The sequence below is a fragment of the Pagrus pagrus genome (assembly GCF_965226575.1).
Source record: "Pagrus pagrus genome assembly, chromosome: 2".
Classification (NCBI taxonomy): Eukaryota; Metazoa; Chordata; class Actinopteri; order Spariformes; family Sparidae; genus Pagrus; species Pagrus pagrus.
In genome coordinates, this window is record NC_140186.1 from 72,073 (window position 1) to 95,235 (window position 23,163).

Sequence of the window (23,163 nt, forward strand, 5' to 3'; positions counted from 1 at the left end):
CCAACAAGCCCGGCCGTGGACCTCCAGAGGCTGGGCACGTCCGCTGCTCCAGCCTGGCCCCTGAGCTCCAGAGACCTTGGAAGTGAGCGCTCAATCCGCTCCAAATGACCCCCAGGACCCTCTGAGATGGCCTCCTGGAAGCTAAGCTCCAGGGACCGGGGAGCTCGGCACCAACAAGCCCGCCCGTGGACCTCCAGAGGCTGGGCACGTCGGCTGCTCTAGCCTGGCCCCTGAGCTCCAGAGGCCTTGGAAGTGAGCGCTCAATCCGCTCCAAATGACCCCCAGGACCCTCTGAGACGGCCTCCTGGAAGCTAAGCTCCAGGGACCGGGGAGCTCGGCACCAACAAGCCCGGCCGTGGACCTCCAGAGGCTGGGCATGTCGGCTGCTCTAGCCGGGCCCCTGAGCTCCAGAGGCCTTGGAAGTGAGCGCTCAATCCGCTCCAAATGACCCCCAGGACCCTCTGAGATGGCCTCCTGGAAGCTAAGCTCCAGGGACCGGGGAGCTCGGCACCAACAAGCCCGGCCGTGGACCTCCAGAGGCTGGGCACGTCGGCTGCTCTAGCCGGGCCCCTGAGCTCCAGAGGCCTTGGAAGTGAGCGCTCAATCCGCTCCAAATGACCCCCAGGACCCTCTGAGATGGCCTCCTGGAAGCTCAGCTCCAGGGACCGGGGAGGTCGGCACCAACAAGGCCAGCCGTGGACCTCCATAGGCTGGGCACGTCGGCTGCTCCAGCCGGGCCCCTGAGCTCCAGAGGCCTTGGAAGTGAGCGCTCAATCCGCTCCAAATGACCCCCAGGACCCTCTGAGATGGCCTCCTGGAAGCTAAGCTCCAGGGACCGGGGAGCTCGGCACCAACAAGCCCGGCCGTGGACCTCCATAGGCTGGGCACGTCAGCTCCAGAGGCTGGGCACGTCGGCTGCTCCAGCCGGGCCCCTGAGCTCCAGAGGCCTTGGAAGTGAGCGCTCAATCCGCTCCAAATGACCCCCAGGACCCTCTGAGATGGCCTCCTGGAAGCTAAGCTCCAGGGACCGGGGAGCTCGGCACCAACAAGCCCGGCCGTGGACCTCCATAGGCTGGGCACGTCAGCTCCAGAGGCTGGGCACGTCGGCTGCTCCAGCCGGGCCCCTGAGCTCCAGAGGCCTTGGAAGTGAGCGCTCAATCCGCTCCAAATGACCCCCAGGACCCTCTGAGACGGCCTCCTGGAAGCTAAGCTCCAGGGACCGGGGAGCTCGGCACCAACAAGCCCGGCCGTGGACCTCCAGAGGCTGGGCACGTCGGCTGCTCTAGCCGGGCCCCTGAGCTCCAGAGGCCTTGGAAGTGAGCGCTCAATCCGCTCCAAATGACCCCCAGGACCCTCTGAGATGGCCTCCTGGAAGCTAAGCTCCAGGGACCGGGGAGCTCGGCACCAACAAGCCCGCCCGTGGACCTCCATAGGCTGGGCACGTCAGCTCCAGAGGCTGGGCACGTCGGCTGCTCCAGCCGGGCCCCTGAGCTCCAGAGGCCTTGGAAGTGAGCGCTCAATCCGCTCCAAATGACCCCCAGGACCCTCTGAGATGGCCTCCTGGAAGCTAAGCTCCAGGGACCGGGGAGCTCGGCACCAACAAGCCCGCCCGTGGACCTCCAGAGGCTGGGCACGTCAGCTCCAGAGGCTGGGCACGTCGGCTGCTCCAGCCGGGCCCCTGAGCTCCAGAGGCCTTGGAAGTGAGCGCTCAATCCGCTCCAAATGACCCCCAGGACCCTCTGAGACGGCCTCCTGGAAGCTAAGCTCCAGGGACCGGGGAGCTCGGCACCAACAAGCCCGGCCGTGGACCTCCAGAGGCTGGGCATGTCGGCTGCTCTAGCCGGGCCCCTGAGCTCCAGAGGCCTTGGAAGTGAGCGCTCAATCCGCTCCAAATGACCCCCAGGACCCTCTGAGATGGCCTCCTGGAAGCTAAGCTCCAGGGACCGGGGAGCTCGGCACCAACAAGCCCGCCCGTGGACCTCCAGAGGCTGGGCACGTCAGCTCCAGAGGCTGGGCACGTCGGCTGCTCCAGCCGGGCCCCTGAGCTCCAGAGGCCTTGGAAGTGAGCGCTCAATCCGCTCCAAATGACCCCCAGGACCCTCTGAGATGGCCTCCTGGAAGCTAAGCTCCAGGGACCGGGGAGCTCGGCACCAACAAGCCCGCCCGTGGACCTCCAGAGGCTGGGCACGTCGGCTGCTCTAGCCTGGCCCCTGAGCTCCAGAGGCCTTGGAAGTGAGCACTCAATCCGCTCCAAATGACCCCCAGGACCCTCTGAGACGGCCTCCTGGAAGCTAAGCTCCAGGGACCGGGGAGCTCGGCACCAACAAGCCCGCCCGTGGACCTCCAGAGGCTGGGCACGTCAGCTCCAGAGGCTGGGCACGTCGGCTGCTCCAGCCGGGCCCCTGAGCTCCAGAGGCCTTGGAAGTGAGCGCTCAATCCGCTCCAAATGACCCCCAGGACCCTCTGAGATGGCCTCCTGGAAGCTAAGCTCCAGGGACCGGGGAGCTCGGCACCAACAAGCCCGCCCGTGGACCTCCAGAGGCTGGGCACGTCGGCTGCTCTAGCCTGGCCCCTGAGCTCCAGAGGCCTTGGAAGTGAGCACTCAATCCGCTCCAAATGACCCCCAGGACCCTCTGAGACGGCCTCCTGGAAGCTAAGCTCCAGGGACCGGGGAGCTCGGCACCAGCAAAGCCCGGCCGTGGACCTCCAGAGGCTGGGCACGTCGGCTGCTCTAGCCGGGCCCCTGAGCTCCAGAGGCCTTGGAAGTGAGCGCTCAATCCGCTCCAAATGACCCCCAGGACCCTCTGAGATGGCCTCCTGGAAGCTAAGCTCCAGGGACCGGGGAGCTCGGCACCAACAAGCCCGCCCGTGGACCTCCATAGGCTGGGCACGTCAGCTCCAGAGGCTGGGCACGTCGGCTGCTCCAGCCGGGCCCCTGAGCTCCAGAGGCCTTGGAAGTGAGCGCTCAATCCGCTCCAAATGACCCCCAGGACCCTCTGAGATGGCCTCCTGGAAGCTAAGCTCCAGGGACCGGGGAGCTCGGCACCAACAAGCCCGCCCGTGGACCTCCAGAGGCTGGGCACGTCAGCTCCAGAGGCTGGGCACGTCGGCTGCTCCAGCCGGGCCCCTGAGCTCCAGAGGCCTTGGAAGTGAGCGCTCAATCCGCTCCAAATGACCCCCAGGACCCTCTGAGACGGCCTCCTGGAAGCTAAGCTCCAGGGACCGGGGAGCTCGGCACCAACAAGCCCGGCCGTGGACCTCCAGAGGCTGGGCACGTCGGCTGCTCTAGCCGGGCCCCTGAGCTCCAGAGGCCTTGGAAGTGAGCGCTCAATCCGCTCCAAATGACCCCCAGGACCCTCTGAGATGGCCTCCTGGAAGCTAAGCTCCAGGGACCGGGGAGCTCGGCACCAACAAGCCCGCCCGTGGACCTCCATAGGCTGGGCACGTCAGCTCCAGAGGCTGGGCACGTCGGCTGCTCCAGCCGGGCCCCTGAGCTCCAGAGGCCTTGGAAGTGAGCGCTCAATCCGCTCCAAATGACCCCCAGGACCCTCTGAGATGGCCTCCTGGAAGCTAAGCTCCAGGGACCGGGGAGCTCGGCACCAACAAGCCCGGCCGTGGACCTCCAGAGGCTGGGCACGTCGGCTGCTCTAGCCTGGCCCCTGAGCTCCAGAGACCTTGGAAGTGAGCGCTCAATCCGCTCCAAATGACCCCCAGGACCCTCTGAGATGGCCTCCTGGAAGCTCAGCTCCAGAGACCGGGGAGGTCGGCACCAACAAGCCCGGCCGTGGACCTCCAGAGGCTGGGCACGTCCGCTGCTCCAGCCTGGCCCCTGAGCTCCAGAGACCTTGGAAGTGAGCGCTCAATCCGCTCCAAATGACCCCCAGGACCCTCTGAGATGGCCTCCTGGAAGCTCAGCTCCAGGGACCGGGGGGGGGGCGGCACCAACAAGCCCGGCCGTGGACCTCCAGAGGCGGGCACGACGGCTCCAGAAGTCTCCCTGTGGAGAGCCAGAGATGGACTCTCCAGGAACCTTGCGCCCCAGCCGGACCTGCGTACCCACACTTAAGCACACCTCCTGGGATGAAGCCAATAGCCGCACCCGCTGGAAGCTCGCGCCCCTGGTACTCCGTTTCAGCTTTCGTGCCCCTGGTATTCCATTTTGGACTTAGCCGAAATATGACTAAGTCCACACTGGAGTACCAGGGGCGCAGGGAAAATTTGGAAGTGTTAGTGATTAGGATTTTATTTTTGTAATTTAAGATGGAGTACCAGGGGCGCAGAAAAATTTGGAGGTGTTAGTTATTATGATTTCATTTTTGGAATCGGTACAGGTTGGACACATTATAACACCAAAACAGCACAAATGCCAATCAACGCACTCATCTATATCATAAATGTATTAATTGAAATGTGTATTTTGTATAGAGAAGCCTTTTTTAATATTTATCATTTTCTATTTCTTATTACTCAGACGCACATGAGCTAAAAAGAAACACACCATGACACTGGAAACCAGCAAAGCAAAGCAAGAATAAGACCAGAGCCTACCCGAATATTTAGACTGTGCACTGCAAAAACAGCCCTTCTAGAAATAAGTAAAATATTCTTATATTCAATCAAATTATCTTGTATCAAGCAAAAAAATCTGCCAATGGGGTAAGCTTTTTTTGCTTGACAAGAATTCTTAAAATAAGACCAAATTTCTTAGCTCAGAAAGACTAAAATGAGATTTTAAACTAGACAGAAAATCTTAAATTAATCCAAATTCTTCTAAAACAAGCAATGAAAAAACACTAATGTAAGATAAAATTACTCAAAATTAGAATTTAAGTCTCTTCACTACATTAAATTTAAGAAATTACGTCTTAATCTGGGATTGATAGAGCAGAAAAGTAGTTAAAATAAGACATAATTTCTTAAAACAGCATAACAAATATAAGTGATGTTGTCTTAAATCAAGATACCAAAACTTTCTCATTAATTTTTTTTTATTAACTTTGCAACACAATTGCTCAATTCAACATCAAAAAAAGGAGCACTTCACTTACACATTCCAGATCCATCATAATCAAACAGATTGAAAAGCCAGTTTTGATTTGAACTTCTCTATCAAAATAATAATACAGCAGTAGCAGCATACCATTGCAACTAAACATCATGTTGCAGCTGCTTTGCAGCATAATATCCCACAGGAAAGGATTTCAATCTCAAAAACAATGTGTCTAACTGTGATGAACATTTTCTTTAAACAGAACATCAACTTTCTTTGAAATTCTTACATCAGGCAGGGTGGGGCAGAGTGACAAACAAAGTGACTCACTCACTGAATGACTTCCACTCACCAATCGCTTTTTTGTAGTGGTGGGTCAAATCCTGCTCATGAATTGAATCCTGAAGTACCTCGGTCTGCAGTACTGACAGTAGTGTAGAAATGCACTTTGGGTAGGTCATGTGCAGGGCATAGTAATATGCCATGAGGTAGAGAAGTCCCTCATTAAGTCTGTCCATGGTGAAGGTGGTCACTGGTGTGTTTCCAATGGCGATCATGCAGTTGTCCTCAGAAATGAGCAGAACCGGAGAAGACAGGGGTCGCTGCCGCATGAAACCATCAGGATCCTCAGAAGTCTAGATGACAAAAAACAATCAAGAAGATTAGAAAAGCATTACAAATAACATAAACTTTGACCTGGAATAGAACATTAGTGAAATCATATTGTACTTTAAAACACTTAGAGTAATCCCTCAGCATTCAGCACTGCAAGTTCCAACAAAGTTAGTAATAAATTAAAGCGAAATTCCGGCGTAAGTGTAAACCATGGTCAAACACACCGTAACACCAGTTAGACCCCCCCTCGAGAGATCAATTTGCCCGACCGCTACATTCACGAGATCCACCAACTTCAGCAAATACCGCAATATCGCCACACACGGCGCTCTCCGGATCCACTGTCTGACCGCAACCAAAACGCCACCATTTGCCCAAAATAATGCTCAGAACTGCACCAAATGTCATCAATAGTACACACAGGGTCCCAGCACGTAGTACGAGTTGTCAAACATCTGCTAGCTTTGCCTGTTTTCTTTAGCAAGGAGACCAGATACAACTCACCTACTTCTCTTGCTGGAGCAGCTTGTTGGTGAGGAAGCCCTGACGAGTCGATCACCGAGAGTTCCGCAGCTCAATCAACAATTACCTCGTGGAAATACAATCAGAGTTTGTTTTTTTTTTTATCTTGCATATCACTTTATAACTATTATTATCGAGTGCTGGCCACGATATAGGCGCAAATGAGCATTTTTAAATTTACGTTTTTTGCCGGTGCACTCGGTGATCGACTCGTCAGGGCTTCCTCACCAACCAGCGGCTCCGGAGGAGAAGTAGGTGAGTTGTATCTGGTCTCCTTGCTAAAGAAAACAGGCAAAGCTAGCAGATGTTTGACAACTCGTACTACGTGCTGGGACCCTGTGTGTACTATTGATGACATTTGGTGCAGTTCTGAGCATTATTTTGGGCAAATGGTGGCGTTTTGGTTGCGGTCAGACAGTGGATCCGGAGAGCGCCGTGTGTGGCGATATTGCGGTATTTGCTGAAGTTGGTGGATCTCGTGAATGTAGCGGTCGGGCAAATTGAGGGGGGGTCTAACTCGGTGTTACGGTGTGTTTGACCATGGTTTACACTTACGCCGGAATTTCGCTTTAAGTACAGACTTCCCCTTTAGACCTTTTGAAATGATAAAAGTTTATCTAAAATGTACTAAACCTAATATAAAATGTATGCCTGAAAAACTGGAACATATATTATGAAATGTTTCAGTAAGTCTGTAAATCTCACCGCAAGGACATGGAAAAGAGCCTCGCTGCTTGAGCCCAGTTTCTTCGGTGGCATAGTGCTGGATGGAAAGAGCAGTGGCAGGGCTCTGAAGACAGCTGTGATATGCTCCACTGGTTTAATGAAAAAAAGCACAAAACAAGGTGGTACCATAAGTAACTGTAACACAAAATTACATAAATAATTAAAAGACATTATTATATAAAATTAGCAAGTCAATGTATTGTGACTTCACCTCCATTCAAAGATTTAGGAGGCTTCATTGCCTTCTTCATGACGCCATAAAACTGGACCTTGGAGAAGAAGGTTGCCCATCTGTTCTGGACCTCTGATATGTACTGGGAGTTGGTCGGTTGGAGTATACGCTGCAGCTCATCCAGCACCTGAAAAATAGTAAAATTCATATAAAGAAAGAAAAATTACTGAAAAAAAGTTATTGTCTTACATTCTGATGACTAAAATCTAATAGACTAAAAATCTATAATGTGCAAGATATATAAACATTATGCTAATTATGTCATGCTAAACTGAGTCCTTAGAAGAGCTGAAAATGTGAACGAAGTGGGACCAACATTACTTACGTGATCCAGTTCTCTGAAACAAGGGTAGGCCTCTAGAATCTTTGTTGCTCTGTCTTGCTCCTTTAAAACATCAGAGGTGATGAAGCGTCTTCGAGACTCAAATTCCAGGTTCAGCAAATGAGTTACAGCAGCTTTGTTTGGCTTTTTTGACTTGTACATTTCTTGGAGGGTCTTGTAGTGTCTTGCTTGGATTTTCTGGCTGTCCATGACGTCAACTGAACAAGCTGAAGACATTACAGGGACGTTATGGTGGAAAGGGGACATGAGATTTCCAAACTAACAAATTATATTTACGTAACACAATACATACTTTCTTCATCACTGCTGTCCCGGTTCTGTGCTGGGGTGCTGGTTCTAGGTGACCGCTGTACTGGGATGCCCATGGGACTAACAGGTGACCGTTCCAGAATAACGGTGGATGCACTGGAATCTCCATCATAGTCAGTAGTTGAAATGTCTAAACTGACTTCTTGTCGTGGTTTCTTTGAAGGAGGACCTTTGGCCTTCCTTGGACTTCTGACATTTGAGAGTCTCTTCCTGAGCTTTTTGGCAACATGCTCCTGCAAGGCATACATAGCAAACATTCAAAAAAGATGAAGCTTTCTTATACTGTAATTACAGCTTTTGGTAATGTTTAGCTCCATTTGAACTTTCTGTCTGATTTAGCACTGTATAGAAATTATCTAAGTCTCAGTATTAACATAATATCAGCAACAAGCAAAAGTGACAAAAATCTACTCACCCACTCACTGTTTGATGACCTGTCTTTTATCATTGGATAGTACTCCACCAATCGCTTTGCCATGGCATTCACCTCATGTCTGGTGGGGTATCTGGAGTCCTCTGCGGCTCTTGCGATGGAGATCATATTAGTCATAGTGTTTCTTATCAGTCGGCAGAAGAGCTCCTTGGACAAGGTTACATTGTCCTCAGTCCCCAGCCGTTTCTGCTCAAAGTAGGAGCATCGCACCTGTTCAAGCTCACTGTCTGTGAAGACTATGTATTCTGGGTTGGACATAGTCAGAAATTTAGAAGTATTGGCCTCCTCGTTTGAAAGGTCACTGGCGCCAGTGGGGGGTGACTGCTGAATTTCAGCAGCAGTATCCACCTAAAACACATTTACACAAACATTTATTGAGTAACTCATAGAATGTTCCTACTTGTTAGTTTAATAAACATGCATTATCATTTTGGGAACTAAAAAAAACTTGAAAAAAAATCACTTTTTTATTTTATATCCACTGTTGAAAGGGACTCAAAGCAGAAATGTCTAAAACAATGACTGTGATATTGGAAAAGTGTGGTACTGTTAAACAGCAGCTTATACTGTGAAATACTGACCTTTTCATCTTTATTTACAACAAGCCATATAGCCCTGCGCCTCAAGAAATTTTCAGGACCAGGAAAGAGGTCTTTGATGTCGTCTCGGGAAAGCGAGAGGAACAAGTCTTCTCCAATATTAGCAGCTGGAATATAGAAAAGTGACAGTCAGGGCCAAGAAACATGTAGTTTAGCGGCTAAACTTTAGCCCATTAGCCGGGAATCCACAAGGGTGGGGGGAGGGGAGGCCTACGGCTCCGGTTCGGCCTGGGCATGTGCAGTTACATTTTCAGCATTTACAGCCCTTGATATTAAAAAAAAATACTGGTCTCAAAGCTTAATTAGGCTAAACCTATTTCTAGATGGAAATCATGCAAGGCCAGCCTGTTTTTTTAAATGTAGTTTAGGCTAGTTAAACTTTAGCCCATTAGCCGCAAATCCACAACTGTTAAGCTAGGTTAACTAACTACATTAAATATAACACCAGCACAACATAAAAGTAACCCTTGTAGCATACCTTTGAGTGTGGCAATTGCAACCTCGTCCAGTTTGTCCATATTTTTTTGATTTTAATATCCTCAATCAACAATGAATTTAGAGCTGCGGCAGGTGACCTCCGAGTAGCTGTGCGTTTCAAATTAACGGACTCCTCCAAGTGGGAGAGAGAGAAAAAAAAAAAAAGCGCGACAGGGTGGATTGTACCATCTTCCAAGAGGGTGCGGGGGTGGACGCTCAGGCTAAATACATTTATTTTGCATTTATACCAACTATATTTATCTAAATAAGTTCATATGACTTTATAATTATTAAAATCGAGTCACATTTACGGGATAATTTATAAATGGAAAGTCGTTTCTGCCGTTATGAGACACGGAATAATGGTACGTACCTTTATCACGTGATGTATCACCAGGTCATCTTCGGTTCAGCGGCAAAGGTGGTCGGACTTGGCAGCTAGTTAAAGCAGGCTAAAAACGGGAAAATGATTTGGCGCTGTGTTATTTGTTTTGTGTTTGTGGCTCTCACTCTCAAGTCTTTATTGAGTCATATCAACACTGCTCACAGTCGCAGTCCAGATTTTCGCGTTGTTTGTGGAATTGATGGATGCACCAAAGAGTATCGCGTCTACAACTCACTGTGGTATCACATTCGAAGAAACCACCATGAACACCTGGAAAGTGGCAGCAGCAACTCGCCGAGAGAGGGGACAACAGCGACCTCAAGCCGTGAAGCTTCACCAGCAGTGGACCGAAACGTGTGGGCATACAGGCCAGGTGATGCGACGGTGGAAAACAGAGAGCATCCAACGGAGGAAGCAGTGGTGGAAAACAGGGTGCAAGATGCAGTGACTGTTGTGTCATGTCCTGCTGTGGACTCTTCTGCATGTCAGTCAGAGGTAAGTTTGTTGTTTCCTTCAGTACACAACTACAACCAGCTAAATCCTATCATCATTTTTCTCACAATTCCAAAATAAATCTCAACTGAATTGTCATAAAATGTTATTTTTTTATGACAGCATATCCGTGTGTGACAACAGTGTGTTTTATTATACGTTTAATTTTCTTTTTCTTTTCTTTTCTTTTTTTAAAGGATGATCTGAGGTGTAACACTCTGAGCAGACAAGCTACTGCTATTATGTTGACTGCAAGAGAAAAACACCATCTTTCACAGGTTTGTCTACATACAACTACAATTAGGCCATCTGTGGCTCTGTTGATTATCTGTATAAGTCCAAGCTTGGAAATTAGTAGATCTGAAGTGGTAATGTTGAGTGCTCTTGTTTTGAACTGTACTATGCATAGGTCAACCTCTCACTCACTGAATTTTGCACATCTGGGCTGGTGCCTGTAGTTTAAAATATTGTGTGATGAAAAAAAAATCAAGTCAGTTCACAGTTACCTTATTAGTCTCCCTTAGCTGCAACTTAACTTGAATCTATCCATGAGACTTGATATTTAATAATGCCTTGCTCTCTGCTATCTAGTTATGATAACTTCATATTTTGAATTTACTTTTAATGTCCTGTAAATTAATTGAAAAGCATCATTGTGTTGATGTTACTCTTATTTATATTCATATTCCTTATAAAAGAGATTGTATGCTAATAATTTTAAAACTAGACTGTTTGGATTTAATTTTCTCTTCTTTTCTTGCCTGTTTTTCAGAGAGGTGTGAATGATGTCTTGGCAGCAATGCAGCAATATCAAGCTCTGTTGGTGACTAATCTGAGGAGTCAGCTACAAACTGTATTCCAGCAACATCAAGGAAGTGAACTTGAAAAGGAAGCGATGGCAGTATTTGACCGGATTGAGGATCCATTTTCCTCTGTTGCAACAACATACAGGCAGGACAATGTGATAAAGGAAAATTTCAATTTTGTGGAGTCAGAGGAGGTTTCTGTTGGGTATACGGCCTGCTTGAAGAAAAAAGGGACAAAAAGGGTCCTCTCCACAGTAACCAAATGTTTTCATTATGTACCTCTGATTAACAGTTTAGAACAGTTATTGTCCCATCCAAAAGTTTTAGAAATGATAGATCAGCCGCAAAAATACAGAAGTGGCTATCTGTATGACATCATAGATGGAGAGCTCATGAAATCCCACCCTTTATTTTCAGCCCGGCCTTCTGCTTTACAGATAATCATTTACTCTGATGACATTGAAATCTGCAACCCACTTGGTTCTCATGCTTCCAAGAATAAGTTGCTAATGGTTTACTATACCTTAGGAAACATTAATCCAAAATATAGATCAAAACTCGCTGCAATCCGTCTACTTGCTATTGCCAAGAAGAGGGAGTTGTCTGAATGTGGAGTGGATGGAATTTTGGGCAGGTTGTATGAGGACCTAGAAATGCTATATGATGGTGTTAATATTCAAACTGCGAATGGTGAACGTAAAATATTTGGAGCATTAGTTTCGATATGTGGAGACACCTTAGCACAACATGAGCTTTGTGGATTTAAAGAGGGTGTTGGTTTCGCCTATAGTAAGTGCCGGCAGTGTGAATGTTCGTTTGAGGACATGCAAATGTATTTTGACGAAGGCAACTTTGAGCTAAGGACACTAGAAAGACATGTTCGACAGTGTGATGACATTGAGAGGGCAAATACTGAGTATCTTAGAAACAGTTTAAAGACTACGTTTGGCATTAACAGAAGGAGCAAGCTGGTACAATTTCCAGCCTTTAACCTGATCGAACAAACACCTCAGGATATGATGCATATAATTCTTGAAGGCATTGCTCCATTAGAAATAAAGTCTGTGTTAAAACAGTTAGTTCTTTTAGGTCAACTAGACTTGGATGTCGTCAATAGCGCATTAACTGGATTTCCCTACTCTCCACTTGATGTCAGAGACAAACCAAGCCCTATAGCTTACAGCACATTAGCTTCAAGTGATAGTAAATTGAAGCAATCCTCAGGCCAAATGATTGTTCTACTAAAAATATTGCCATTTCTTATTGATACAGCTAAAGATACTGAATACTACAAAATAATTCTTGAACTCATAGAAATTGTTAAAATTTTGTTTGCTCCTGTCATTGGTCTACAGACAATTAACAAGTTGAAAAGACTAATTGAACAGCATTTAAAACATATGAAAAGTGTTTTCCCTGATAACAACATTACCCCAAAACAACATTATTTGATTCATGCTCCATCGCAGATAAAACTCCTGGGACCAATGGTCCGTCACATGTGCATGAGATTTGAATCAAAACATTGTTTTTTCAAACAGTGGGCCTCAAAACTAAATTTTCGAAATGTTTGCAAGTCTTTAATAAGGCATAATCAAATGTATGAATGTTGTCAAAATGTAAGTCATTCTGAACACCCAATTTTTTCTAACGAGTGTGCATTGGGACCAACTTCAGAAATACGCAACATGTCGTATTTGAAAGAAAAAGCAAAGGCTTTCCTTGGGAATGATGACATAAACAATGCAGTGTCTGTTAAATGGATTAATCTAAATGGTAATAAATATATACGGGAGAAAACATTACTTGTAACTGCTGTTAATTCCAATGATTTGCCTGAGTTCGGACTTGTGAGCAATATCTATGTAATTAACTCATCGTTATATTGTTTTGAGTTGCAGCAGCATACTACTGTTCGCTATGATAGAAATTACATGGCATATACAATAGAGATTCCAAACATGGCACAAGCAACTGAACTCATAACATCTGATAATCTGGTAGATTTCACTCCATATTACAGTTATACTCACAAGGATGTGACATATGTCCCTACAAAATATTATCTGGGAGATGTGCTTGGGCTACACAGAGCCTCGTCTGATAGACTGTAAAAGGCACACTTAATGTGTTTGCCTCTCATAGACAAACTGTGCTTCTTGACCATTGTTTTTGTTTTTGTTGTTTCATGATTCTTTTTTCTTCAAATGAACAATCAATTAGCAGTGAAATGCTGATGCTGCATAAGCATGGTCTTTTCTACTTTGTGATGCAGGATGCAATTGAGTCAAGGGTCATTTCATTTTGGCCATTTTTGGTCATTTTGTTTTGTTTGTGGGCCATGCAGTTTTCATCCAACATGATTATTTGTATTATGTTGTAGATTGTGTTGTATAGACCAGTCTGCTGTCATCTTAATATGTTAGATATGAAGCAGCAGGTTCCTGTAATGAAAATAATAATAATAAAAACCTTTAATTGTCCTTGTTTCATGGCATTCTTAAATTGAGACGTTGTTTAAATGGTCTTATTCTTAAAATAAGGCAAATAATCTTGTTGCCCCACTGGGTTTTATCGTAAAACATTTTTATACTCTGTTTCTGGTTCATTCTAGCTCAAAATTAGCTAGAATATCTTATCAAGAAAAAGTAAGGCATACTTTCTTAAAATGAGACATTTTTTCTAACGTAAAACATGCTTGACAAGATTAATATTCTTTTTGGACAAAAAATAAGACTTATTTTCTTGTTACAAGGCTTTTTTTACTTTCTTGAAATTCCTTTTTTGCAGTGTGACCACGGGAAATACGGCGGTGCTTCGGCCGGCCGATCCAAGATGCGGAGACCCCCGCGCTGGATCGTCTTCTTTGTCAATCCGACGAGGGTTTTTGGAAGTATTAGTGATCGGGATTTTATGTTTGTCATTTAAACTGGAGTACCAGGGGTGCAGGGAAAATTTGGAAGTGTTAGTGATTAGGATTTTATTTTTGTAATTTAAAATGGAGTACCAGGGGCGCAGAAAAATTTGGACGTGTTAGTGATTAGGATTTTACGTTTGTAATTAAAACTGGAGTACCAAGGGTGGGGAGGTCGGCACCCGCAAGCCCGGCCGTGGACCTCCAGAGGCTGGGCACGTCGGCTGCTCCAGCCGGGCCCCTGAGCTCCAGAGGCCTTGGAAGTGAGCGCTCAATCCGCTCCAAATGACCCCCAGGACCCTCTGAGATGGCCTCCTGGAAGCTAAGCTCCAGGGACCGGGGAGCTCGGCACCAACAAGCCCGGCCGTGGACCTCCATAGGCTGGGCACGTCAGCTCCAGAGGCTGGGCACGTCGGCTGCTCCAGCCGGGCCCCTGAGCTCCAGAGGCCTTGGAAGTGAGCGCTCAATCCGCTCCAAATGACCCCCAGGACCCTCTGAGACGGCCTCCTGGAAGCTAAGCTCCAGGGACCGGGGAGCTCGGCACCAACAAGCCCGGCCGTGGACCTCCAGAGGCTGGGCACGTCCGCTGCTCCAGCCTGGCCCCTGAGCTCCAGAGACCTTGGAAGTGAGCGCTCAATCCGCTCCAAATGACCCCCAGGACCCTCTGAGATGGCCTCCTGGAAGCTAAGCTCCAGGGACCGGGGAGCTCGGCACCAACAAGCCCGCCCGTGGACCTCCAGAGGCTGGGCACGTCGGCTGCTCTAGCCTGGCCCCTGAGCTCCAGAGGCCTTGGAAGTGAGCGCTCAATCCGCTCCAAATGACCCCCAGGACCCTCTGAGACGGCCTCCTGGAAGCTAAGCTCCAGGGACCGGGGAGCTCGGCACCAACAAGCCCGGCCGTGGACCTCCAGAGGCTGGGCATGTCGGCTGCTCTAGCCGGGCCCCTGAGCTCCAGAGGCCTTGGAAGTGAGCGCTCAATCCGCTCCAAATGACCCCCAGGACCCTCTGAGATGGCCTCCTGGAAGCTAAGCTCCAGGGACCGGGGAGCTCGGCACCAACAAGCCCGGCCGTGGACCTCCAGAGGCTGGGCACGTCGGCTGCTCTAGCCGGGCCCCTGAGCTCCAGAGGCCTTGGAAGTGAGCGCTCAATCCGCTCCAAATGACCCCCAGGACCCTCTGAGATGGCCTCCTGGAAGCTCAGCTCCAGGGACCGGGGAGGTCGGCACCAACAAGGCCAGCCGTGGACCTCCATAGGCTGGGCACGTCGGCTGCTCCAGCCGGGCCCCTGAGCTCCAGAGGCCTTGGAAGTGAGCGCTCAATCCGCTCCAAATGACCCCCAGGACCCTCTGAGATGGCCTCCTGGAAGCTAAGCTCCAGGGACCGGGGAGCTCGGCACCAACAAGCCCGGCCGTGGACCTCCATAGGCTGGGCACGTCAGCTCCAGAGGCTGGGCACGTCGGCTGCTCCAGCCGGGCCCCTGAGCTCCAGAGGCCTTGGAAGTGAGCGCTCAATCCGCTCCAAATGACCCCCAGGACCCTCTGAGATGGCCTCCTGGAAGCTAAGCTCCAGGGACCGGGGAGCTCGGCACCAACAAGCCCGCCCGTGGACCTCCATAGGCTGGGCACGTCAGCTCCAGAGGCTGGGCACGTCGGCTGCTCCAGCCGGGCCCCTGAGCTCCAGAGGCCTTGGAAGTGAGCGCTCAATCCGCTCCAAATGACCCCCAGGACCCTCTGAGATGGCCTCCTGGAAGCTAAGCTCCAGGGACCGGGGAGCTCGGCACCAACAAGCCCGGCCGTGGACCTCCAGAGGCTGGGCACGTCGGCTGCTCTAGCCTGGCCCCTGAGCTCCAGAGACCTTGGAAGTGAGCGCTCAATCCGCTCCAAATGACCCCCAGGACCCTCTGAGATGGCCTCCTGGAAGCTCAGCTCCAGAGACCGGGGAGGTCGGCACCAACAAGCCCGGCCGTGGACCTCCAGAGGCTGGGCACGTCCGCTGCTCCAGCCTGGCCCCTGAGCTCCAGAGACCTTGGAAGTGAGCGCTCAATCCGCTCCAAATGACCCCCAGGACCCTCTGAGATGGCCTCCTGGAAGCTCAGCTCCAGGGACCGGGGGGGGGGCGGCACCAACAAGCCCGGCCGTGGACCTCCAGAGGCGGGCACGACGGCTCCAGAAGTCTCCCTGTGGAGAGCCAGAGATGGACTCTCCAGGAACCTTGCGCCCCAGCCGGACCTGCGTACCCACACTTAAGCACACCTCCTGGGATGAAGCCAATAGCCGCACCCGCTGGAAGCTCGCGCCCCTGGTACTCCGTTTCAGCTTTCGTGCCCCTGGTATTCCATTTTGGACTTAGCCGAAATATGACTAAGTCCACACTGGAGTACCAGGGGCGCAGGGAAAATTTGGAAGTGTTAGTGATTAGGATTTTATTTTTGTAATTTAAGATGGAGTACCAGGGGCGCAGAAAAATTTGGAGGTGTTAGTTATTATGATTTCATTTTTGGAATCGGTACAGGTTGGACACATTATAACACCAAAACAGCACAAATGCCAATCAACGCACTCATCTATATCATAAATGTATTAATTGAAATGTGTATTTTGTATAGAGAAGCCTTTTTTAATATTTATCATTTTCTATTTCTTATTACTCAGACGCACATGAGCTAAAAAGAAACACACCATGACACTGGAAACCAGCAAAGCAAAGCAAGAATAAGACCAGAGCCTACCCGAATATTTAGACTGTGACCACGGGAAATACGGCGGTGCTTCGGCCGGCCGATCCAAGATGCGGAGACCCCCGCGCTGGATCGTCTTCTTTGTCAATCCGACGAGGGTTTTTGGAAGTATTAGTGATCGGGATTTTATGTTTGTCATTTAAACTGGAGTACCAGGGGTGCAGGGAAAATTTGGAAGTGTTAGTGATTAGGATTTTATTTTTGTAATTTAAAATGGAGTACCAGGGGCGCAGAAAAATTTGGACGTGTTAGTGATTAGGATTTTACGTTTGTAATTAAAACTGGAGTACCAAGGGTGGGGAGGTCGGCACCCGCAAGCCCGGCCGTGGACCTCCAGAGGCTGGGCACGTCGGCTGCTCCAGCCGGGCCCCTGAGCTCCAGAGGCCTTGGAAGTGAGCGCTCAATCCGCTCCAAATGACCCCCAGGACCCTCTGAGATGGCCTCCTGGAAGCTAAGCTCCAGGGACCGGGGAGCTCGGCACCAACAAGCCCGGCCGTGGACCTCCATAGGCTGGGCACGTCAGCTCCAGAGGCTGGGCACGTCGGCTGCTCCAGCCGGGCCCCTGAGCTCCAGAGGCCTTGGAAGTGAGCGCTCAATCCGCTCCAAATGACCCCCAGGACCCTCTGAGACGGCCTCCTGGAAGCTAAGCTCCAGGGACCGGGGAGCTCGGCACCAACAAGCCCGGCCGTGGACCTCCAGAGGCTGGGCACGTCCGCTGCTCCAGCCTGGCCCCTGAGCTCCAGAGACCTTGGAAGTGAGCGCTCAATCCGCTCCAAATGACCCCCAGGACCCTCTGAGATGGCCTCCTGGAAGCTAAGCTCCAGGGACCGGGGAGCTCGGCACCAACAAGCCCGCCCGTGGACCTCCAGAGGCTGGGCACGTCGGCTGCTCTAGCCTGGCCCCTGAGCTCCAGAGGCCTTGGAAGTGAGCGCTCAATCCGCTCCAAATGACCCCCAGGACCCTCTGAGACGGCCTCCTGGAAGCTAAGCTCCAGGGACCGGGGAGCTCGGCACCAACAAGCCCGGCCGTGGACCTCCAGAGGCTGGGCATGTCGGCTGCTCTAGCCGGGCCCCTGAGCTCCAGAGGCCTTGGAAGTGAGCGCTCAATCCGCTCCAAATGACCCCCAGGACCCTCTGAGATGGCCTCCTGGAAGCTAAGCTCCAGGGACCGGGGAGCTCGGCACCAACAAGCCCGGCCGTGGACCTCCAGAGGCTGGGCACGTCGGCTGCTCTAGCCGGGCCCCTGAGCTCCAGAGGCCTTGGAAGTGAGCGCTCAATCCGCTCCAAATGACCCCCAGGACCCTCTGAGATGGCCTCCTGGAAGCTCAGCTCCAGGGACCGGGGAGGTCGGCACCAACAAGGCCAGCCGTGGACCTCCATAGGCTGGGCACGTCGGCTGCTCCAGCCGGGCCCCTGAGCTCCAGAGGCCTTGGAAGTGAGCGCTCAATCCGCTCCAAATGACCCCCAGGACCCTCTGAGATGGCCTCCTGGAAGCTAAGCTCCAGGGACCGGGGAGCTCGGCACCAACAAGCCCGGCCGTGGACCTCCATAGGCTGGGCACGTCAGCTCCAGAGGCTGGGCACGTCGGCTGCTCCAGCCGGGCCCCTGAGCTCCAGAGGCCTTGGAAGTGAGCGCTCAATCCGCTCCAAATGACCCCCAGGACCCTCTGAGATGGCCTCCTGGAAGCTAAGCTCCAGGGACCGGGGAGCTCGGCACCAACAAGCCCGGCCGTGGACCTCCATAGGCTGGGCACGTCAGCTCCAGAGGCTGGGCACGTCGGCTGCTCCAGCCGGGCCCCTGAGCTCCAGAGGCCTTGGAAGTGAGCGCTCAATCCGCTCCAAATGACCCCCAGGACCCTCTGAGACGGCCTCCTGGAAGCTAAGCTCCAGGGACCGGGGAGCTCGGCACCAACAAGCCCGGCCGTGGACCTCCAGAGGCTGGGCACGTCGGCTGCTCTAGCCGGGCCCCTGAGCTCCAGAGGCCTTGGAAGTGAGCGCTCAATCCGCTCCAAATGACCCCCAGGACCCTCTGAGATGGCCTCCTGGAAGCTAAGCTCCAGGGACCGGGGAGCTCGGCACCAACAAGCCCGCCCGTGGACCTCCATAGGCTGGGCACGTCAGCTCCAGAGGCTGGGCACGTCGGCTGCTCCAGCCGGGCCCCTGAGCTCCAGAGGCCTTGGAAGTGAGCGCTCAATCCGCTCCAAATGACCCCCAGGACCCTCTGAGATGGCCTCCTGGAAGCTAAGCTCCAGGGACCGGGGAGCTCGGCACCAACAAGCCCGCCCGTGGACCTCCAGAGGCTGGGCACGTCAGCTCCAGAGGCTGGGCACGTCGGCTGCTCCAGCCGGGCCCCTGAGCTCCAGAGGCCTTGGAAGTGAGCGCTCAATCCGCTCCAAATGACCCCCAGGACCCTCTGAGACGGCCTCCTGGAAGCTAAGCTCCAGGGACCGGGGAGCTCGGCACCAACAAGCCCGGCCGTGGACCTCCAGAGGCTGGGCATGTCGGCTGCTCTAGCCGGGCCCCTGAGCTCCAGAGGCCTTGGAAGTGAGCGCTCAATCCGCTCCAAATGACCCCCAGGACCCTCTGAGATGGCCTCCTGGAAGCTAAGCTCCAGGGACCGGGGAGCTCGGCACCAACAAGCCCGCCCGTGGACCTCCATAGGCTGGGCACGTCAGCTCCAGAGGCTGGGCACGTCGGCTGCTCCAGCCGGGCCCCTGAGCTCCAGAGGCCTTGGAAGTGAGCGCTCAATCCGCTCCAAATGACCCCCAGGACCCTCTGAGATGGCCTCCTGGAAGCTAAGCTCCAGGGACCGGGGAGCTCGGCACCAACAAGCCCGCCCGTGGACCTCCATAGGCTGGGCACGTCAGCTCCAGAGGCTGGGCACGTCGGCTGCTCCAGCCGGGCCCCTGAGCTCCAGAGGCCTTGGAAGTGAGCGCTCAATCCGCTCCAAATGACCCCCAGGACCCTCTGAGATGGCCTCCTGGAAGCTAAGCTCCAGGGACCGGGGAGCTCGGCACCAACAAGCCCGGCCGTGGACCTCCATAGGCTGGGCACGTCAGCTCCAGAGGCTGGGCACGTCGGCTGCTCCAGCCGGGCCCCTGAGCTCCAGAGGCCTTGGAAGTGAGCGCTCAATCCGCTCCAAATGACCCCCAGGACCCTCTGAGACGGCCTCCTGGAAGCTAAGCTCCAGGGACCGGGGAGCTCGGCACCAACAAGCCCGGCCGTGGACCTCCAGAGGCTGGGCACGTCCGCTGCTCCAGCCTGGCCCCTGAGCTCCAGAGACCTTGGAAGTGAGCGCTCAATCCGCTCCAAATGACCCCCAGGACCCTCTGAGATGGCCTCCTGGAAGCTAAGCTCCAGGGACCGGGGAGCTCGGCACCAACAAGCCCGCCCGTGGACCTCCAGAGGCTGGGCACGTCGGCTGCTCTAGCCTGGCCCCTGAGCTCCAGAGGCCTTGGAAGTGAGCGCTCAATCCGCTCCAAATGACCCCCAGGACCCTCTGAGACGGCCTCCTGGAAGCTAAGCTCCAGGGACCGGGGAGCTCGGCACCAACAAGCCCGGCCGTGGACCTCCAGAGGCTGGGCATGTCGGCTGCTCTAGCCGGGCCCCTGAGCTCCAGAGGCCTTGGAAGTGAGCGCTCAATCCGCTCCAAATGACCCCCAGGACCCTCTGAGATGGCCTCCTGGAAGCTAAGCTCCAGGGACCGGGGAGCTCGGCACCAACAAGCCCGGCCGTGGACCTCCAGAGGCTGGGCACGTCGGCTGCTCTAGCCGGGCCCCTGAGCTCCAGAGGCCTTGGAAGTGAGCGCTCAATCCGCTCCAAATGACCCCCAGGACCCTCTGAGATGGCCTCCTGGAAGCTCAGCTCCAGGGACCGGGGAGGTCGGCACCAACAAGGCCAGCCGTGGACCTCCATAGGCTGGGCACGTCGGCTGCTCCAGCCGGGCCCCTGAGCTCCAGAGGCCTTGGAAGTGAGCGCTCAATCCGCTCCAAATGACCCCCAGGACCCTCTGAGATGGCCTCCTGGAAGCTAAGCTCCAGGGACCGGGGAGCTCGGCACCAACAAGCCCGGCCGTGGACCTCCATAGGCTGGGCACGTCAGCTCCAGAGGCTGGGCACGTCGGCTTCTCCAGCCGGGCCCCTGAGCTCCAGAGGCCTTGGAAGTGAGCGCTCAATCCGCTCCAAATGACCCCCAGGACCCTCTGAGATGGCCTCCTGGAAGCTAAGCTCCAGGGACCGGGGAGCTCGGCACCAACAAGCCCGGCCGTGGACCTCCATAGGCTGGGCACGTCAGCTCCAGAGGCTGGGCACGTCGGCTGCTCCAGCCGGGCCCCTGAGCTCCAGAGGCCTTGGAAGTGAGCGCTCAATCCGCTCCAAATGACCCCCAGGACCCTCTGAGACGGCCTCCTGGAAGCTAAGCTCCAGGGACCGGGGAGCTCGGCACCAACAAGCCCGGCCGTGGACCTCCAGAGGCTGGGCACGTCGGCTGCTCTAGCCGGGCCCCTGAGCTCCAGAGGCCTTGGAAGTGAGCGCTCAATCCGCTCCAAATGACCCCCAGGACCCTCTGAGATGGCCTCCTGGAAGCTAAGCTCCAGGGACCGGGGAGCTCGGCACCAACAAGCCCGCCCGTGGACCTCCATAGGCTGGGCACGTCAGCTCCAGAGGCTGGGCACGTCGGCTGCTCCAGCCGGGCCCCTGAGCTCCAGAGGCCTTGGAAGTGAGCGCTCAATCCGCTCCAAATGACCCCCAGGACCCTCTGAGATGGCCTCCTGGAAGCTAAGCTCCAGGGACCGGGGAGCTCGGCACCAACAAGCCCGCCCGTGGACCTCCAGAGGCTGGGCACGTCAGCTCCAGAGGCTGGGCACGTCGGCTGCTCCAGCCGGGCCCCTGAGCTCCAGAGGCCTTGGAAGTGAGCGCTCAATCCGCTCCAAATGACCCCCAGGACCCTCTGAGACGGCCTCCTGGAAGCTAAGCTCCAGGGACCGGGGAGCTCGGCACCAACAAGCCCGGCCGTGGACCTCCAGAGGCTGGGCATGTCGGCTGCTCTAGCCGGGCCCCTGAGCTCCAGAGGCCTTGGAAGTGAGCGCTCAATCCGCTCCAAATGACCCCCAGGACCCTCTGAGATGGCCTCCTGGAAGCTAAGCTCCAGGGACCGGGGAGCTCGGCACCAACAAGCCCGCCCGTGGACCTCCAGAGGCTGGGCACGTCAGCTCCAGAGGCTGGGCACGTCGGCTGCTCCAGCCGGGCCCCTGAGCTCCAGAGGCCTTGGAAGTGAGCGCTCAATCCGCTCCAAATGACCCCCAGGACCCTCTGAGATGGCCTCCTGGAAGCTAAGCTCCAGGGACCGGGGAGCTCGGCACCAACAAGCCCGCCCGTGGACCTCCAGAGGCTGGGCACGTCGGCTGCTCTAGCCTGGCCCCTGAGCTCCAGAGGCCTTGGAAGTGAGCACTCAATCCGCTCCAAATGACCCCCAGGACCCTCTGAGACGGCCTCCTGGAAGCTAAGCTCCAGGGACCGGGGAGCTCGGCACCAACAAGCCCGCCCGTGGACCTCCAGAGGCTGGGCACGTCAGCTCCAGAGGCTGGGCACGTCGGCTGCTCCAGCCGGGCCCCTGAGCTCCAGAGGCCTTGGAAGTGAGCGCTCAATCCGCTCCAAATGACCCCCAGGACCCTCTGAGATGGCCTCCTGGAAGCTAAGCTCCAGGGACCGGGGAGCTCGGCACCAACAAGCCCGCCCGTGGACCTCCAGAGGCTGGGCACGTCGGCTGCTCTAGCCTGGCCCCTGAGCTCCAGAGGCCTTGGAAGTGAGCACTCAATCCGCTCCAAATGACCCCCAGGACCCTCTGAGACGGCCTCCTGGAAGCTAAGCTCCAGGGACCGGGGAGCTCGGCACCAACAAGCCCGGCCGTGGACCTCCAGAGGCTGGGCACGTCGGCTGCTCTAGCCGGGCCCCTGAGCTCCAGAGGCCTTGGAAGTGAGCGCTCAATCCGCTCCAAATGACCCCCAGGACCCTCTGAGATGGCCTCCTGGAAGCTAAGCTCCAGGGACCGGGGAGCTCGGCACCAACAAGCCCGCCCGTGGACCTCCATAGGCTGGGCACGTCAGCTCCAGAGGCTGGGCACGTCGGCTGCTCCAGCCGGGCCCCTGAGCTCCAGAGGCCTTGGAAGTGAGCGCTCAATCCGCTCCAAATGACCCCCAGGACCCTCTGAGATGGCCTCCTGGAAGCTAAGCTCCAGGGACCGGGGAGCTCGGCACCAACAAGCCCGCCCGTGGACCTCCAGAGGCTGGGCACGTCAGCTCCAGAGGCTGGGCACGTCGGCTGCTCCAGCCGGGCCCCTGAGCTCCAGAGGCCTTGGAAGTGAGCGCTCAATCCGCTCCAAATGACCCCCAGGACCCTCTGAGACGGCCTCCTGGAAGCTAAGCTCCAGGGACCGGGGAGCTCGGCACCAACAAGCCCGGCCGTGGACCTCCAGAGGCTGGGCACGTCCGCTGCTCCAGCCTGGCCCCTGAGCTCCAGAGACCTTGGAAGTGAGCGCTCAATCCGCTCCAAATGACCCCCAGGACCCTCTGAGATGGCCTCCTGGAAGCT

General features: G+C 53.9%; 1 protein-coding gene and 1 long non-coding RNA gene across 3 annotated transcripts; one reads left to right on the plus strand and one right to left on the minus strand.

Annotated features, from left to right (window-relative positions):
- Positions 1–4,909: 4,909 nt before the first annotated feature.
- Positions 4,910–9,371, minus strand: LOC311271951 (uncharacterized protein). Of its 2 annotated transcripts, none has more exons than XM_084377967.1 (8): positions 9,248–9,367; positions 8,752–8,876; positions 8,153–8,518; positions 7,721–7,970; positions 7,411–7,634; positions 7,065–7,212; positions 6,833–6,942; positions 4,910–5,625 (listed from the first exon to the last, which is right to left on the minus strand). In XM_084377967.1, exons 1-8 carry the CDS (start codon positions 9,285–9,287, stop codon positions 5,317–5,319), a joined length of 1,572 nt encoding a protein of 523 aa, XP_084234093.1. In that variant the 5' UTR covers positions 9,288–9,367; the 3' UTR covers positions 4,910–5,316. The 2 variants fall into 2 exon arrangements, with proteins under 2 accessions (XP_084234093.1, XP_084234094.1); XM_084377968.1 differs by lacking the exon at positions 4,910–5,625 and adding an exon at positions 6,204–6,405 and having other exon boundaries at positions 9,248–9,371.
- Positions 9,372–10,036: 665 nt separating this feature from the next.
- Positions 10,037–13,363, plus strand: LOC311271963. The gene is made up of 3 exons (XR_014624504.1): positions 10,037–10,126; positions 10,321–10,401; positions 10,896–13,363. It is a non-coding gene; the product is annotated as an uncharacterized lncRNA (long non-coding RNA).
- The last annotated feature ends 9,800 nt before the right edge of the window (positions 13,364–23,163 follow it).

Coding starts and splice junctions, on each gene's coding strand:
- LOC311271951 (XM_084377967.1), bottom strand. CDS start 9,287: ATGGACAAACTGGACGAGGTTGCAATTGCCACACTCAAAG. Junction 8,877..9,247: donor TGCAATTGCCACACTCAAAG/GTATGCTACAAG, acceptor TCTATATTCCAG/CTGCTAATATTGGAGAAGAC. Junction 7,971..8,152: donor GGTCATCAAACAGTGAGTGG/GTGAGTAGATTT, acceptor TATGCCTTGCAG/GAGCATGTTGCCAAAAAGCT.